At 40.0% G+C, this 19,599-nt stretch overlaps 1 protein-coding gene across 2 annotated transcripts in view; it reads right to left on the bottom strand.

Moving 5' to 3' along the window:
- Nucleotides 1-19,599, bottom strand: part of FER (FER tyrosine kinase) — a 391,744-nt gene that overhangs the window by 293,837 nt on the left and 78,308 nt on the right. For both annotated transcript variants that reach the window (XM_075836781.1, XM_075836789.1), the window contains exons 6-7: nt 8,145-8,244; nt 3,718-3,901 (exon numbers count right to left, since the gene is read on the bottom strand). In XM_075836781.1, the coding sequence (XP_075692896.1) occupies nt 3,718-3,901; nt 8,145-8,244 (284 nt within the window). The remainder of the gene's footprint in view (nt 1-3,717; nt 3,902-8,144; nt 8,245-19,599) is intronic.

Here is a 19,599-nt window from a genome sequence, read left to right on the forward strand (position 1 = left end):
CCGCAAAAAACAAGCCCTCATACACCTCCGTCGAAAAAAAAATTAAAACGTTATGGTTCTCACAACTTGGCGACAGAAAAAAAATACATTCTTTTTACAAAAGTAATTTTATGGTGAAAAAAGTTGTAAAACATAAAAAAGTTCTATAAATTAGGTATCGCCGGAATCGTACTGACCCGCAGAATAAACATGTAATTTATAACGCATGGTGAACGCTGTATAAAAAAAAAACGAAAAAAGCTGTGCCAGAATTGCATTTTTTTGTTTACCTGGCATCCCAAAAAATAAGATAAAAGGTGATCAAAAAGTCACATGTACCCCAAAATGGTACCAATAATAACTACAGCTCATCCCGCAACAAACCAGCCCTCATACCGCTACATCTATGAAAAATAAAATTAGTTATGGCTCCAATAAGTCAGGAAATAAAAAAATATGCAGTTGTGCCCGAGGGGAACATTTCTTCAGTTTGAAGAGGCGATTTATCAAGAACCTAAAATTAGGGAACAAGGAAAGGGAGGGCCCAAACGTATCCGCTGGAAGCGACGGTGCCCGTATTATACCAGGACAACACATCCCAGCAAAATTCCTCAAACTACAAAGGTGCATAGTGTGGACCAAAACCATTTATCAGTGCGACACTGGTCTGTGCAGAAAGGATTGCTTCACAGCGTAACACACATCTATGGATTATTTTATTTTTTTCATACCACCTGACTATGCCCCTTATATACTCCGCCCCGCTTACATGTACCCCCACATTATAAAACACCAGCAATACTCAAACAAATTTAGTACCAAGCAAAATCCGCTCTCCAAAAGCCAAATGGTGCTCCCTAGGCTCTGAACCCTACAGCGTGCCCAAACAGCAGTTTCCTTCAACATATATGGCATCGTCATACCCGGGAGAACCCTTTTAACAATTTTTGGGGTGTGTGTCTCCAGTGTCATAAGCTTGGCATGACATATTTGCCACTGAATGGCATATCTAGGGAAAAATATAAATTTTTAATTTGCACCATCCGCAGTGCATTCATTTATGCAAAAGACCTGTGGGGTGAAATGCTCACTACACCCCTTAATAAATGCCTTGAGGGGTGCAGTTTCCATAATGGGGTCACTTCCCAGGGGTTTATTTTTATTATTTCACATCTGAGCCTCTGCAGTTGTGAACCAATACTTTGTAAATCGCCAAATTAGGCCTCCACTCCGCATGGTACTCTTCACTCCTGAGCCCTGTCATATGTCCAGGCAAAAGATTAGGGCCACATGTAGGGTGTTTCTAAAACCGGGAAACACCGCATAATAATTAGAGGGCTGTCTTGTTATGGTGGCACAAGCCGGGCACCACATATTGGCATATCTATGGAAGAAAATCCCATTTTCACTCTGCAACATCGAGTGAACACTAATTTCTACAAAACACCTGCAGGGTTAAAATGCTTACTACACCCCTTGGTAAATGCATTGAGGGGTGTCGTTTCCAAAATGGGGTCACTTCTGGGGGGTTTCCACTGTTTTGGGCCCACAGGCGCCCAGAAACCAATCCAGCAACATCTGCACTCCAAATGGCGGTCCTTTCCTTCTGAGCCCTGCCGTTTGCCCAAACAGCAGTTTATGACCACATATGGGGTATTGCCGTACTCGGGAGAAATTGCTTTACAAATTTTGGGTTCTTTTTTTCCTTTATTTGTTGAGAAAATGAAAAAATTTGCGCTAAAGCTACGTCTTATTGAAGAAAAAGGACTGTTTTTATTTTCACTGCCTAATTCTAATAAATTCTATGAAACATCTGTGGGGTCAAAATGCTTACTACACCCCTAAATGAATTCCTCAAGAGGTGTAGCTTCCTAAATGGAGTCCCTTTTTGGGCGTTTTCATTGTTTTGTCCCCTCAGGGGCTTTGCAAATGTGACCTGGCCTCCGCAAACCATTCCTGCTAAATGTGATCTCAAAAAGCCAAATAGTGCTCTTTCCCTTCTAAGCCCTGCCGTGTGTCCAAACAGACGTTTATTACCACATGTGGGGTATTGTTTTACTCGGGAGAAATTGCTTTACAAATTTTGTGGTGCTTTTTCTCCTTCAGTCCTTCTGGAAATGAGAAAAAATTAGCTAAACCTAGATTTTTTTTGAAAAAATGTAGATTATTATTTTCAGGGCCTACTTCCAATATTTTCTGCAAAAAAACTGTGGGGTCAAATCGCTCACTATACCCCTAGATAATTTCCTCAATGGGTGTAGTCTCCAAAATGGGGTCACTTGTGGGGGGTTTCCACTGTTTTGTCCCCTCAGGGGCTTCGTAAATGTGACATGGCCTCCGCAAACCATTCCTGCTAAATGTGGACTCCAAAAGCCATATGGCGCTCTTTCCCTTCTAAGCTCTGCCGTGTGTCCAAACAGCCGTTTATTACCACATGTGGGGTATTGTTTTACTCGGGAGAAATTGCTTTACAAATTTGACGGTGCTTTTTCTCCTTTAGTCCTTGTGGAAATGAGAAAAAAAATCGCTAAAACTACATTTTCTTTGAAGAAATGTTGATTTTAATTTTCACGGCCTACTTCCAAGGTGCGGTCAAAATGCTCACTACACCCCTAGATAATTTCCTTGAGGTGTCTAGTTTCCCAGATGGGGTCACTTTTGGGGGATTTTCACTGTTTTGGCACCGCAAGAGCCCTTCAAACCTGATATGGTGCCTAAAATATATTCTAACAAAAATAAGGCCCCAAAATCCACTAGGTGTTCCTTTGCTTCTGAGGCCGGTGCTTCAGTCCAGTAGCACGCTACGGCCACATGTGGGATATTTCCTAAAACTGCAGAAACTGGGCAACAAATATTGAGTTGCATTTCTCTGGTAAAACCTTCTGTGTTATAAAAAAAATTGTATTAAAAATTAATTTCTGCAGAAAAATATGAAATTTGTAAATTTCACCTCTACTTTGCTTTAATTCCTGTGAAATGTGTAAAGGGTTAGGACATTTTCTAAATGCTGTTTTGAATACTTTGAGGGGTGAAGTTTTTAAAATGGGGTGACTTTTTGGGGGTTTCTAATATATAAGGCCCTCAAAACCACTTCACAACTGAACTGGCCCCTGTAAAAATAGCCTTTTGAAATTTTCTTGAAAATGTGAGAAATTGCTGCTAAAGTTCTAAGCCTTGTGAGGTCATAGAAAAATAAAAGGATGTTCAAAAAAGGATGCCAATCTAAAGTAGACATATGGGGGATGTTAATTAGCAACAATTTTGTGTGTTATAACTGCCTGTCTTACAAGTAGATACATTTAAATTCAGAAAAATGCTAATTTTTGCAATTTTTCACTATATTTTCGTGTTTTTCACAATTAAATACTGAATGTATCGACCAAATTTTACCACTATCTTAAAGTCCAATGTGTCACGAGAAAACATTCTCAGAATCGCCCGGATAGGTGAAAGCATTTCGACGTTATTACCACATAAAGTGAAACATGTCAGATTTGAAAAATGAGGCTCTGTCAGGAAGGTCAAAAGTGGCTAAAGAGGGAAGGGGTTAAGGACTAAAATAGGCTGGTCACTAAGGGGATAAACTAGGTCAGGTCAACCAAAACAAAGGGAGGATAAGTAACAACTGCACACATCCTTCACAGAGCAACAACACTGGATAAAAACTCATCAAATAAAATCTATAAAGAGTCTAATAAGTACAAATTATACAGATTATAAACAGGACTTGATTCTTACAGGCCTTGAATCATCTCCTCTTGCATGGTCTGTAAGGAATCCAGTAGAAGAGGAAGAGTGGAATCATAATACTGATCCTGGTGAAGTTGGGCTCCTTTCAGGGCAAGCACGTACTGGTTATGGAGCATGTGGAGTTTCATAGTGGCTTTGTCATATCTGTCCTTGGCTTTTTCTGTCTCTTTTCCTGTGTTGTATCAAAAAGGGACACAAAGTCATTTCCAAAACAACATTTAATCGCTGCTGAAACGACAAAATAATACGATTAGTTTCTGTTCACATCCGCGTCAAGGTTTCCATTTATAATGGAAACCACAACGTAGTGCCGCATTCGTCCTGGAGTTCTTTGTCTTGATGGGAAGAATAGCTCAGCATGCAGCGCTATTCTTACCTTAAAATTAGATGAAATCTGTGACGAAGGTGACATTCACACGAGCGTGTCTGATTTACATTTGTAAAAAACGCAGCATATTTCGTGCAATTCATGTCCGTGTGCCATCAGTTTGCTTTGCGTGTGGCATGCGTTTTTTACCTCCATGCAAGCACTTTATATTTTTTAATTCTCTGCATTTCCTTACCAATTGATGCGTGACACACGGACAGCACACAGATGTTGTCCGTGTGCTATTGGTGGTTTTCATGCACCCATAGGCTTCAATGGGCGACGAGGTGCACAAAAACACACCAACATAGGACATGCAATGAGTTTCACGCAACGGACACACAAAACTCACGTATATCTGAATAGCCCCATTGAAATGAATGAGTCCGTGTGCTATCAGTTATTTCAACAGACAGTACACACACACGAGTATTAGGCTTGTCTGAATGAGCCCTTTAGGGTTCCGAACTGAGAATATAACGCAGAAGTGAACAAAGCCTACTATATTATACACATTCAAGTTTCTTTAAAAAAGCATTAAAGCATTATTGCGATTTGATGAGCAGCGAACCTTGAGGGTGCCTGTACATGTAGCAGTAGTGTGCCTTAAAGAGGCTTTGTCACCACATTATAAGTGGCCTATATTGTACATGATGTGATCGGCGCTGTAATGTAGATTACAGCAGTGGTTTTTATTTAGAAAAACTATTATTTTTGACGGGAGTTATGACCTATATTAGCTTTATGCTAATGAGTTTCTCAATGGACAACTGGGCGTGTTTTACTATATGACCAAGTGGGCGTTGTACAGAGGAGTGTATGACGCTGACCAATTAGCGTCATACACTTCTCTCCATTCATTTACACTTCAGATAGCGATATAGCTATATAGTTATGTGCAGTCACATAAACACACTATAACGCTACTCATGTGTCATGACAATGAATATACATTACCTCCAGCCAGGACGTCATGTGTATTCATTCTCCTGACCACTTCTGTATCGTCTCTGTGAGTTACAGCATAACAGGCGTAGTCTCATGAGATTACACTGTAAACTGTCATTCACAGAGAGATCTCGCTGTGCTGTGCTGTAAATCACAGAGACGCTACAGAAGTGGTCAGGAGAATGGATACACATCACGTACTGGCTGGAGGTAATGTATATTCATTGTCATGACACATGAGTAGCGTTATAGTGTGTTTATGTGACTGCACATAGCGATATAGCTATATCGCTATCTGCAGTGTAAATGAATGAAGAGAAGTGTATGACGCTGATTGGTCAGCGTCATACACTAGTCTGTACAACGCCCCCTTGGTCATATAGTACAACACGACCAGTTGTCCATTGGGAAACTCATTAGCATAAAGCTAATATAGGTCATAACTCTGTCAAAAATTATAGTTTTTCTAAATAAAAAAACACTGCTGTAATCTACATTACAGCACCGATCACATCATTTACAATATAGGCCACTTATAATGTTGTGACAGGGCCTCTTTAAAGAGGCTGTCACCAGATTATAAATGCCTATCTCCTACATAATCTGATCGGCGCTGTAATGCAGATAACAACAGTGGCTTTTATTTTGAAAAACGATAATTTTTGAGCAAGTTATGAGAAATTTTAGATTTATGCGAATTCGTTTCTTAATAGACAACTGGGCGTGTTTTTACTTTTTACAAACTGGGCGTTGTACAGAGGAGTGTATGACGCTGACCAATCAGTGTCATACACTTTTCATCGTTCCAGCCCATTGTCACAGCGTGATTGTGCAGTGAAAGAAGCTGGGCTGGATACACTGATGGTATATAATAGAGAAAAATAGGGGGGATTTATCAAAACTGGTGAAAAGTTAAAGTGAAGTAGTTGCCTGTGGCAACCAATTACCGTAGATTGCCTCTTTCATTTTCAAAAGGGCCTCTGAAAAATGAACTCTTAAACCCAATTGGTTGCAATGGGCAACTACTCAACTTTTCCTTTGCACCAGTTTCAATAAATCTCCCCCATAGTTTACCCAATTAAATCTCTACTCTATTTGCGAAGCACAAACGGTCTTGCCTGTAGTAAGAATTGGCTTGATTCAATTTCTCACAGAATGATTCACGTTTCAACATCACCTGTGCTGCTTAAAATATTAATTTAAATAGCTGACCAAGAGGGAGCAGATGAATTGTGGCCAGCCCCTTCTGCACATATCCTGTTGCCAGGAAATACTTTACGTGAAGGAAATATTTTCAAACATGAAGTAGGTCCTCTATAATTTAAAGGCATAATAAAATGTAATCCATGCCATTTTACTTGTCATGACTGGCGCTGCACTATTAATTATGTCAAGTGTTACGTCTGAATGTGTAACCTAAATGTGTACCTTGAACACTGAAGAAAAAAAAATTCTAGCTACCAGGAAACAAATATACATTTCAGGTGAAATGTTCTAATACTGCATATATTATAGGAATTCCACTCAAAATGATCTTCTGATGTGTTATAGATACATGTAAGAAGGTCACATTTGTGAAGTCTGGGTTATCGGACCACCACGGACTTCCCTAAAAAAAGAGCTCTGTACAGAACTTAAACCCCTTTGGCGCTGCTCAGAGATTTCGGTTACTGAAAAGTGCACACAAATTGTAAGTAAAATGCCAGTGATTTGAGTGACCTTTTCATTAACAGGTCTCTGTACAGTACGAAAAGAATCAAAGTCTTCTTTATTCTGGAAATAATTGAACTACAGAAGCCACGGGTATAAGACAGGCACAGCAGCTAAACAGGGAGCAGGGTTGGCCCATGCGAGAGGCATGATGATTCCCTTTTAAGTTTTCCAATACAGGTGATGATGCTGTGGGTGAGACATCACAGGGGCCAACATTACTGCCTTGATGACCATACCACTGATTTGTGAGTGGGAATTGTCAAGGACACTTGCCTGTAGGGCACCAGTGCATGTGATGATGTAACATGGGTGATGATGTCACTGCTGAAGTAGTCATCTGGGGTAGTGGTCAAGGACATTCTTATGTTCCCACTGGATGACATTTGTATGGTGCTAGGAAATGTATATAAACCTAGTTTGTGTATATTAAAGGTGGTTTTGTCAATTAGGCTAATCGATTCAGAAGAGTGTGAAAAATTTAGGAAACCTCCATCCAAACGTTGGTTCTTTGTGGGTAAAGGGGGAGTCTGGGGAAAAAGGAAATGCTCAATACTATGGAAACCTTGAATCTGGCCCTGATAATAGGTAATACACATGCCCGTTTTTGTTTTGTTTTTTGGATTTAAGGGTTAAAACAGTGGGTGCAAAGTGTTAGTGTTGAATGCCAGTCCAACAGTCCCTCCAAAATTAACATACTGGCGGCCCTTCATGAGTAAAGTCCTATTGACTAGTGGGAACATGGCAGCAGACAGTTTACTAGTGATTTACTGATGACTTTCTCCGGTTTGACGATACTCCTGCTGTCCTATACAAGAAGGAAAACTTTCACAGATTTAATATTTTATACTCCATGAATTAAAAAGATCAAGGGAGTAAAAGGCACCTAATGCGGAGTAAAGCAATATGAACAAGTAACATCAAGGCTGGGTTCACACACCCTATTTACGGACATAATTCGGGCGTTTTAACCTCTAATTACGTCCGAAAATACGGCTCCAATGTGCCGGCAAACATCTGCCCATTCATTTGAATGGGCTTTACGATGTTCTGTGCCGACGGTCATTTATTTTTACGCGCCGCTGTCAAAAGACGGCGCGTAAAAAAAAAAAAAGACGCCCGCGTCAAATTAGTGCATGTCACTTCTTGGGACGTAATTGGAGCCGTTTTCCATTGACTCCATAGAAAAACAGCTCCAATTACATCCGTAATGGACGCTGCGAAAAACGCCTGCACTTGCCTTTACATCTGAAATTCCGGAGCGGTTTTCTCCTGAAAACAGCTCCGTATTTTCAGACGTATCGGACGTGTACGTGTGAACATACCCTTAGAAGTTATTTTAAATAGACATTTCTCTCTTTTAGTTGGAGTTTCTAATCATTAAACTTACCTTTCGTAACTGCTTCTTTAAATTTTTCTTTTGCCGAAGTCACTTCTTTTGTTAGCTGTCTGTAACTTAACTTCAGTTTTTCTAACTCCGTTTTCGTTACCTAATTGGAAATAATGGGTGAGGGATTAAAAAATAAAAAAAAAGACATTTTATAGCAGCATTGGACAGTCAGGAATAGCTCATGATACTGTATAATCTCATATACCTACTTCACATTTTGGGCTAGGTCTACACTTCGACTTTGGCCACGACAGGTCGCACAGCCAAATATCGTTGTTTTATCGGTGTCAAGCTGGCTGCTTCGCAGTAATGAAAAAGAATGTGGCCGTAGTGTTGTGCATTTCTTGCGACTGCTGTTGTTGCGACAAACTGCGGGTCGCAACGAGACCACGTTCACGTACATTACTGCGATGCAGCAAGTGCGACACTGCAATGGCACAGTGATCTTTGGCTTTGCAACCTTTTTCACAGCCAAATTCGCCGTGTAGCCCTAGCTTTATACTAAGAGGAGAAGGAAAATTAGGCAACAATGTTGGCGTATCTACATGTACTGCTTTTTACAGAACAGTACATGTTAATCCGTTCTACCCAGAATCCTAGATCTATACACCACTTGTTACCGCTATTTTATTGCAAGAAATTTGCAGCTAAACCTTAGCTTCACAGCCACTTTCTGTTTTTTCCTTCCGACTTTCCAGAAGCCATAACTAATATTTTTTCGTCCACAGACCGATGAGGGCTTGTTTTTTTTGCAGGACGAGCTGTAGTTATAATGTGTTGCCAAACATTTATTTGCAGGGGTTGAATGGAAAAACAACTTTATTCTGCCATTCAATATGATTACGGCAATACCAAATTTATACTTTTATACTTGAAAAAAATATTTGTTAAAAAAACAAAAAAAACCTGTTTTGTTATCCCATTCTGAGACCCATAACATTTTATTTTTCCATCGATGGAGTGGTGTGAGGACTTGTTTTTTTGCAGAAGGAATGGTACCGTTCTGGGGTAAATGCAACTTTTTGATTACACTTTATTCCATTTTATTTGGGAGATGAGGTGAGCAAAAAACAGCAATTCTGGCGTTTTTTGGTGTAGTTAATTTTTTTATTATTATTGCATTTACCATGACGTTTAAATTAACATTGTATAATAACAGCTCAAACTTTTACAGACGCAGCGATGCCAATTATGTTTATTTTTTTATATTTTTACATTACCGCTGCGGATTTCTAAAATTCCCAGAAAAAACCCTTTAACTCCTATTATTACTTTCTTCCTGATCTACCCACTATCTACGTTTTTAAAGGATTGTGTAAGAGAATAATAAACACAAAGACTGCGTTAATTATGGGCAACGGTGTTGATAACATCAATAATATAAACCACATAATGGCCTGAGCTCCATAGCAACTGCAAAATTAAAGGGGAACTAAACGTCTGACAAGTCATAGCCACATGTCAGAAGTTCTGATTAGTGGGGGTCAGAGCACTGAGACTCCAACCAATCGCTAAAACAAAGCGGCAGAATCGCTCGTGTGAGCGCTGTGCCACTTAGTTTCTGTTCGTTTTTTTCCGTAAGCCGATGTAGCGGGCTCATAGGCCTTCTTTTGAGTCCGTACACCGCTACATCGATTTCCGGAAAAAGCCGACCAGCAACTAATCGGCTCAGCGCTCGCACGAGCGCTTCTGCTGCTTAGTTTTAGCGATTGGTGGAGGTCACATTGCTCGGACCCCCACCAATCAAAACTTCTGATATGTCACTATGACATGTCAGAAGTTTGTTGAGCGTTTAGTAACCCTTTAACTTTACATGGGTGATAGTTTCTAGTTCTTTGACAAATCAGCAAGCTGTCATTTATTCTGAACAGCTAAGCAATGGGGAACCTATATTCCTATGGCTTAGGTTAGTTCACATCATGTTTACTTGCCTACGTTTGACACAGATTAGGAGCTTTTAAAGCGCACCAGTCGTTTCAGGTGACTTTTCAGAATAAGCCATCATGTGTCAACACTAATTCGTTCTATTATATGACTTGTATACGGCATCTTTTTTGTAACAATTCCCCTCTGCAGATTATATCTCTAATCCTCAGTAGTCTCTGATATAGTGGGTAGAGCCCTATCATCTCCTCTATACACAGCACACACATATAGGAGATCTGCTCTTCTATCACTCGGTAGCACACTATCAGAAACAGCAGCATGAAAGATTACACAGCAGTAATGAGCAGTGTACCTGAGAATAGAGCAATGGGGAGAGATGCAAATCTTACTATAACCTGCTGCAGCGTTTGTGTCTCTCTGCCTCTGGCTCACTATGCTCCTGCTCCCTCCTCCCCCTTCATAGATTTTTATGGGTAGCTGTAACCAGATCCATTAGTGAGCAGTAAATTCACAGCAAGTGAACGGTTTAGAAGGGGTGGGATAGCATAAGTGGAGGAAGTGCCATATTCCCTCAATAAGAAATATCACAAAGTATTTTAAATTACACTATTATTTTTATGCAAAGTTCTCTGTAAGAGCGGTGCTTTTTTAAACGTAGGCTGTGGCGGATGCCTACAAAAAAATGGACAGAGGCCGCACTTCCAAAAAGTATAAGCAATTTATTCACCCGTGCAACGTTTCAGTCCAACAGGACCTTTCTCAAGCATAAAACACACATCAAGTCATAGGTATATAAAGGCTCACAGAGTAAAATATTAATCAAACAGTGATCAAGACAAAAGGACAGTATAAACCTAACTGCATACTGTAAAAGATGCAATCTAAAAACACAAGCATTGAATAGAGGTGGTAATGCATACATATATAACAATAGTTAAGGGACTGGTACCGATAAAAGCAGTCCAAATCTCAAGAATGTGTTAATGACATAATAACTCACCCAGTTGTGTATAATAAAATGATTGCAGATTATCATCTGCAGAAACCGGATGGACAAACTCCTCATGGATTCCGGCGTGCATGTGTGCATACTGCGCATGTCACACGTGTGGGGAAAGTAGAATCACAAAATGCAATACATCGCAAAATCACGTGAGATCGTATGTTGTAATTCCCGCACATGCGCAGTAAATGGCATACCACGCGGCGGCCATCTTGGCAAATTACACTCGATGTATTTTGCGCATTGGATAACTCACTGTGCGGTGGCCATCTTAGAACCTGGAAAAAGATCGATCTCAAAGAGAAAGATCTTGGAATAACTGAGGGGCAAAACATTACCGGATTATCTAAATCGCTTATACTTTTTGGAAGTGCTGCCTCTGTCCATTTTTTGTCAGCCTGATATTGAGGACTGTGGACCAGATCCAATTGAGGCGTGCATCCAGTTGCGGTCCAGTGCTGTGGAATCTCTGTTTTGTGGTATTGTGGGTCCCATCCACGTTGCATGGACTGCGCTTGCCATTGAGCACACGTAAGCTTCATTATGGATTTATCTCCCACAGTGTTTATGTACACGGACGATGACGTTTAGAGGATCATGCGTGAGTACGTGATGTTGAGGACTATGTGGATGATCACATTTACAATTGGCGGAAAGAACCCAACATTGTGAAAGGCGCCACGTATGGCAAAGGAGCAGAGGTCAACAAAAAACGTCCGCAACCTAGAACGGGTGCCCCCACGGACATTTCAGATTCTTTTTTAACGGGTACCATGGACATACTAGGCGAGGAAGCCGCAAACACAGAAGGCGGTTCAAATCCAAGACCAGAGAGAACCAGACAACATTGGCAGTTGGCACGAAAGCTATTAAAAAGACCATAACGTATATGTTTAATGGACGCTTGTAACGTATCCTATACATAGGCTCCCATGTTAAAAAAAGAAATATCGAACAGTATTTTTTTTTTTACGGAATTCCTTTGAATGGAATAGAGTAGACTACTATGCTATTTCAAACCCTAAAAAAAAGGTATACTGACGTATACCAGTCTGCCAAAAACCAAAAGGACACACTTTTGTCCACCTATGTACATGTTCAGCATGTACGCCGGGAGCTCTCGACATACAGGCTAATCGTAGTTAAAAAAAACTAGATGTGAACTAGGCCTTAACTGCACTGTTATCAGATTACTCTTGCTTGTAAATGGAGATATTCCATTAATAGGTATATTTATTTAAAGAGGACATCTGCTGACACTAAATAATTGTGGAATATCTTTTCTTAAAACTCTATATTGTGCCGTTCCTCTGTTATTGCTCCTGGAAAAGCATGAATAAATTGACAACTGGGTCCCTACACGTTCTGACACTTTTCAATCAGTTTTAAAAGTGTGAGAGTTTGTAGGACTATTCAGAGTGTATAACCTATTCAGAAGGGAAATGGTAACGCCCAGTTGTCAATTTATAAATACATGTCCAGGAGGAAGAATACAAGAATGGCACAACGCAGAATATCAAAAAAAAAAAAAAAAAAATCTGCTTCAGCATTGTTATTTCATGCAGTATTTACGGAAACAGACATAAGAAGAGCTGATAAATACTCTTTAAGGAAACTGCTCTAATACAGGCCCTCTCAAGCCCTTTCTACTGGTGCCTTACCTGTCATAATAAGGTGACGCCTGGACCTCACCACCAGTTGAAGTACATGTTAAATCTAAAAACAAGTGTTTACCTTGTCTATTTTAAACTAGCAGTACACCAAAAAAAATTCTCAACAGCATGTGAAAAAATACTGGGTGAGCACTTTAGCACGGTTTATTCTAGTAATCAGTAGGGATTCGAGCTTACGTATCCCCTCTGGTGTGACCTTCTTATATGTGAATAGATAGGCTAAGACCAGAAGTACTGTAAAGGTCCTTTTACACCGGCCAACACAGCGAGCGCCGATCAACGAGACATAGTTGATCGGCGTTCAATTGATCCCGTCACACGGAGCTATGGATGGGGACGAGCAGACGCTACTCCAATCACTCGTCCCCATACATTATCATCATGTCGGTAGTGCGTCTCCCTGTTTACACAGGAAGATGTGCTTCGACAATGATAATATTTCACTTTTTTAAAACTATACGACCAGCAGATAATCGAGCATTTGCTCGTTCATCTTCTGATCGTTCCCGTTTAGACAGGGAAAATATCGGCAATGAGCGTTATATTAATACTTGTCTGCCCGAAAATCGTCCTGTGTAAAATACCATTAACCTCTTAAAGGTAATGTGTCGCTAGAATTTTTTTTTAGTTAAACAGTTAGTGTATAAGTGATTAAACATTGCTCTAATTTTTTTTAATTTTTTCACGAGTCAGGAAATATTATAAATTAGATTCTAATTTATAACATTTCCCAGTGCTGGTCACTAGATGGAGCAATTCCCAAAATTGCAGCATTGGCATGTGGTAAAGCAACCACATTGCTTTATGCTGCAAAATTTGAGAATACACACTCGCTCTAGTGAGCTCACAGAATCCCCCCTCCTTTATCCTAGTGCCAGGAGAAAGGAGGGGATTAAACTGTCAAACCTCCTACACTGTGTGTCGCCATTTTTTGAGCTAACACACAGTGTAGTAGATTTACATACAGTAGTAATCACACACTAAAATACGTACATACACAGACCTAACTTACCTGCTCCTGCCGCCGCCGCTCCCTCCGGTCTGTCCGCTCCGTCTGCTCCCTCCGCTCCAAGTGCACAAGTCCGGAAGCCGCGACCAGAAGTAGTAATCCTACTGTCCAGCCGCGGCTTCCGGTCCACAAGAAAATGGCGCAGGACGTCGCTCGGCCGAAACCTTCAATTTGGACTGTGTGGGAGCGGCGCATGCGCCGTTCCCCCACAGACGGCGTACAGAATAGTCGATGGAACGGGCCCCGTTCGCATTCACTATGGGGCTGTATGTGCCGTATTCCATGTCTGTATGTGTCGTTAATCGACACATACAGAGATGGAAAAAACAAATGGCAGCCCCCAAAGACAAGAAAAAGTTAAAAAATAAAAAAAAGTAAAACACAAACACACATTTTTTAATAAAACACTAAATTCAAATTGATGTAAAAAAATAAAATTCCCGCGACACTCGCCCTTTAAGGACGAAGCCGACTTTTCCAATCTGACATGTGTCACTTTATGTGGTAATAACTCTGGAATGCTTTTACCTATCCAAGTGATTCTGAGATTGTTTTCTCGTGACATATTGTACTTTATGTTAGTGAAAAAATTTGATCGATAAATTCAATATTTATTTCTTAAAAACACCAAGATTTGGAGAAAATGTGCAAAAATTTGCATTTTTCTAAATTTAAATGTATCTACATGTAAATCAGATAGTAATACCACACAAAGTACTTACTAGTTTATATTTCCCATAGGTCTACTTTATGTTTGCATAGTTTTTTGAACATGCTTTTCTTTTTCTAGGACCTTACAAGGCTTAGAACTTTAGCAGCAATTTCTCATATTTTCAAGAAAATTTCAAAAGCCTATTTTTTCAGGGACCAGTTCAGTTCTGAAGTGGATTTGAGGGCCTTATATATTAGAAAGTCCCCATAAAGCTTCCTACTTTGTCGGCTTCCCAAATATCCCAGTTAAATGCACCTATTTCCCTAGATGAAATCCGCAGGACCATTCTTCAATCTAAACCTAATAAATAACCAGGCCCAGACGGCTTGCCTAACGAATATTATAAACTTTTACTGAAAGTTGACTCCATCATTTACAAAATACTTTTAGGAGCATAGCATCTAACTTACGGCCCGGCCCCTTCCAGAGTTATTACAAGCTACTATAGTTACTTTACCCAAACCAGGTAAAACACCAGACGCACCTGCTAATTTTCATCCCATATCTCTATTGAATTGTGATATAAAGCTGTATGCTAAAATTTTGGCAATTAGACTGAAGGAGTGTTTACCTTCTTTGATTGCATTGGATTAGGTGGGATATGTGAAGTGGAGGCAGGCAAGTGACGGAACTAGACAAATTTTGGATCTCATACAGATAGCTAACAAATCTTTGAATCCCTCTGTCTTTATTTCACTGGATGCCGAAAAGGCATTTGATAGGGTTAACTGGAGATATTTGGATTCACCTCCTTCATAAAAAATGCTGTTCTTGCTTTGTATTCCATACCGTCGGCTAAGGTCCTTTCCTCGGGATTTCTCTCGCAATCCTTCCAGAACGGTACACGGCAGGGTTGTCCTTTATCACCTCTGATATTTGTTTTGTGTATGGAACAGTTGGCTGAAATGATTCGGACGTCCCAAAAAGTGACGGGTATTAAAGTGGGTCAATCTGACCATAAAATTGGACTATACGCAGACGATGTCATCTTGGCCTGTACCACACCTGAGGAGTCATTAGCTGAGATTTTGCAAATAGTTTCTCAGTTTTCCTCTGTCTCATATTATACAGTGAAGGAAATAAGTATTTGATTCTGAGAGTGATTGGGAGAAGGTGCTGTGGTCAGATGAGACTAAAATTGAGCTCTTTGGCATTAAAGAGGCTCTGTCACCACATTATAAGTGCCCTGTCTCCTACATAAGGAGATGGGCGCTGTAATGTAGGTGACAGTAATGCTTTTTATTTAAAAAAAACGATCTATTTTCACAACGTTAGGAGCGATTTTGGTTTATGCTAATGAGCTTTCTTAATGCCCAAGTGGGAGTAATTTTACTTTCGACCAAGTGGGCATTGTACAGAGGAGTGCATGACGCTGACCAATCGGCATCATGCACTCCTCTCCATTCATTTACACTGCACTAGCGATATAGTTATATCGCTATGTGCAGCCTCATACACAAGCCCTAACTTTACTACAGTGTCCTGATAATGAATACACATGACCATCCAGCCTGGACGTCATGTGTACTCAGAATCCTGACACTTCTGAATCTTTTTTTGTGAGATTCCGGCAAGTGAAACCAAATCTCGCGAGATAAAAAGCATTACTGTCACCTACATTACAGCGCCCATCTCCTTATGTAGGAGACAGGGCACTTATAATGTGGTGACAGAGCCTCTTTAATGCCAAAGAGCTCAATTTTAGTCTCATCTGACCACAGCACCTTCTCCCAATCACTCTCAGAATCATCCAGATGTTCATTTGCAAACTTCAGACGGGCCTGTACATGTGCCTTCTTGAGCAGGGGGCCTTGCGGGCACTGCAGGATTTGAATCCATTACGGCGTAATGTGTTACCAATGGTTTTCTTGGTGACTGCCTTGAGATCATTAACAAGTTCCCCCCGTGTAGTTTTCGGCTGAGCTCTCACCTTCCTCAGGATCAAGGATACCCCACGAGGTGAGATTTTGCATGGAGCCCCAGATCGATGTCGATTGACAGTCATTTTGTATGTCTTCCATTTTCTTACTATTCCACCAACAGTTGTTTCCTTCTCACCCAGCGTCTTATTGTTTTGTAGCCCATTCCAGCCTTGTGCAGGTCTATGATCTTGTCCCCGACATCCTTAGAAAGCTCTTTGGTCTTGCTCATGTTGTAGAGGTTAGAGTCAGACTGATTAATTGAGTCTGTGGACAGGAGTCTTTTATACAGGTGACCATGTAAGACAGGTGTCTTTAATGCAGACACCAAGTTGATTTGGAGCGTGTAACTGGTCTGGAGGAGGCTGAACTCTTAATGGTTGGTAGGGGATCAAATACTTATTTCTCTGTGCACAATGCAAATAAATATATATAATTTTGACTATGTGATTTTCTGTTTTTTTTTTTTATATAATCTATCTCTCACTGGTAAAATTAACCTAGCCTAAAAATTCTAGACTGTTCATGTCTTTGACAGTGGACAAACTTACAAAATCAGCAAGGGATCAAATACTTATTTCCTTCACTCTAAGTCCCTGATGCTTGCTCTTAATGTGGATGCCCTCCTTAAATCTCGGTTATCAACTCATGATTTAGCTTGGGCTACCTCGGGTCTCCCTTATTTGGGAATAAAACGGTTTCCTACTCCCTCCCAAGTACTAGCCGAAAACTATATGGAGCTGTTAACCTGTCTACGGTCAGAATGTGTAAGATTGGGCAAATTCCATTTATCCATTTATCATGGATAGCTAGGATTAACTTAGTCAAGATGCTGTTGCTCCCCAGATACTTATATCCATGTAGAACTGTACCTTTTCTCATTCCCACACATTACCTCACAGATACATAAATTGTTTCTTAGTTTTATATGGAACCATAAACGAGCACGGGTAGCGAAACACATGCTCTTTCGTAAAGTTCGGGAGGGGGGTTTAGTGGTTCCAGATGTTGTGGCGTACAATATTGCGCCCATTATGGATCAACTATACCCTTTATGGTGCTCTCAGTCTACCTCTAAATGGTCTCAATTAGAAAATTAGGTGTTGCCTAATTTGCGGATGAAATCGGTATTGGCGGAAGTGTATATAGGAGCTCAATTGCTGACCTTAGTGTTACAATCCATAACGGACGCCGTGAAGACGTGGAGATTATACGCCTGTAAACTTAATTGGGTGTACATCCCATAGGAGCATAATCCTATACAGGCTATCTCCCTCCTGTACCCTCAAATACCTGTAACTCCCTGGATTAGGGCAGGCATAGAGTCGTTCTCAGATTTCTATGAAGGTGGGGGTATCCGTTCCTATGCAATGCTGGCTGACCAGTATGATTTATCGGGGATTCTTCATTTTCAAATACGATATTTATTACACTCCTTGTCATTCCCTCAAAAACCGCCTTATTTTTCTACGTTTTATAAATATTTATTTCAGTGGCCGGGGTTTCAGAAAGGCCTCTCCTGTATTTATGTTCTTTTGCTGTCTAAAGGACTGGAGGAAAAAAACTCTTATATGGTAAAGTGGGAAAGAGAGTTGAGGGTTTCCTTTTCAGTGGCTCAATGGGCTAATGCATCTAAATGGATCTTTCAACATACTAAGTGTATCAATCATTTAGAACTCACTGGTAAAATCCACCTCAGATGGTATTTGACACCGGCCCGGGTGTCGCACATTTTTGAAGTCGCTTCTAATATATGTTGGAGGGGTTGTGGTCATCTTGGCTCGGCACTTCATATGTGGTGGTCTTGCCCGACATTAGTACCTTTGTTGGTAGCAGTGTTCAACCTGATTTCTGAAATCACTGGTATTCCAATACCTAGTAACCCGGAAATGGGCGTTCTAGACATTAGAGACTATTCCTTGGGCATTTAGGACGGTTGCTCACCATATTTTATTGTCCACAAAAATTTCAATTGCTAGATCTTGGAAATCCCCCAGCTCTCCACTCATTTCTGAGGTTCGGAGACGAGTTAATAGTAATTATCACCATGAAACTATGCTTACTCGATTGGGACACATGACAAAATTGTGAACTACTGGAAGCCTTGGAGTACATCTAAGTATCTTTTTTAACTATCTCTAATTATTTATCCTTGTTATTTATGAGAAGTGTCTACAATTTTTGCTTTTTTATTTTCTCTGCTTGGTACAGTGATACAATAATTTCATGACAGGATATTTGTGATGTTTTAGGTTATGTCTTTGATGATCTCGCATTGTTTAGAGGTCATCAGTTTGTACCTTGATTTGTAAAAAAAAAATAAAATGTGAAAATTCAATAAAAATTTATTGTTTAAAAAAAAGAAAGTCCCCATAAATCACCCCATTTTGAAAACTGCACCCCCTCAAAGTATTCAAAACAGCATCCAGAAAGTGTTTTAACCCTTTAGGCGTTTCACAGGAATTAAAGCAAAGTAGGCGAAATGTACAAATTTCATTTTTTTTTTTGTCAAAATTCATATGTAATACATTTTTTTTCTGTACCACAGAAGGTTTTACCCGAGAAATGCAACTCAATATTTATTGCACAGATTCTGTAGTTTTTAGAAATATCCCACATGTGGCCCTAGTGTGCTAATGGACCGAAACACCAGCCTCAGAAGCAAAGGAGCACCTAGAGGATTTTGGGGCCTCCTTTTTTTAGAAAATATTTAAGGCACCATGTCAGGTTTGAATAGGTCTTGTGGTACCAAAACAGTAAAGACCTCCCAAAAGCGACCCCATTTTGGAAACTACACCCCTCAAGGAATTTTTAATAATATCAACATTATTTCCACTAAAATATTGAATTTTTTCAATTTCACAAAGGATAAAAGGAAAAAAAAGCCCCCCAACATTTGTAAAGCTATTTCTCCCGAGTACGGCTATACCCCACATGTGGTCATAAATGTTTTTCCATTAGAAAGTAATTAACCCTTTCCGAACTGATCCATGTTTTGCTTTTTCTTTTTAGTTTTTCCTCCCCGCTCCATAACTATTTTATTTTTCAGTCAGTAGAGTGGTGTGAGGGCTTATTTTTTGCAGGACGAGCTGTAGTTTTTATTGGTACCATTTTTTGGTACATACAACTTTTTGAGCACTTATTACATTTTTTTGGTAGAGCCAAGGTGACCAAAAAACGGAGATTTTGGCGTTTAAAATTCTTTCTTTTTCACGGCCTTCACCGTGTGAGTTAAATAATGGTATATTGTAA

Source organism: Rhinoderma darwinii, chromosome 1 (genome assembly GCF_050947455.1).
Source record: "Rhinoderma darwinii isolate aRhiDar2 chromosome 1, aRhiDar2.hap1, whole genome shotgun sequence".
NCBI lineage: Eukaryota > Metazoa > Chordata > Amphibia > Anura > Rhinodermatidae > Rhinoderma > Rhinoderma darwinii.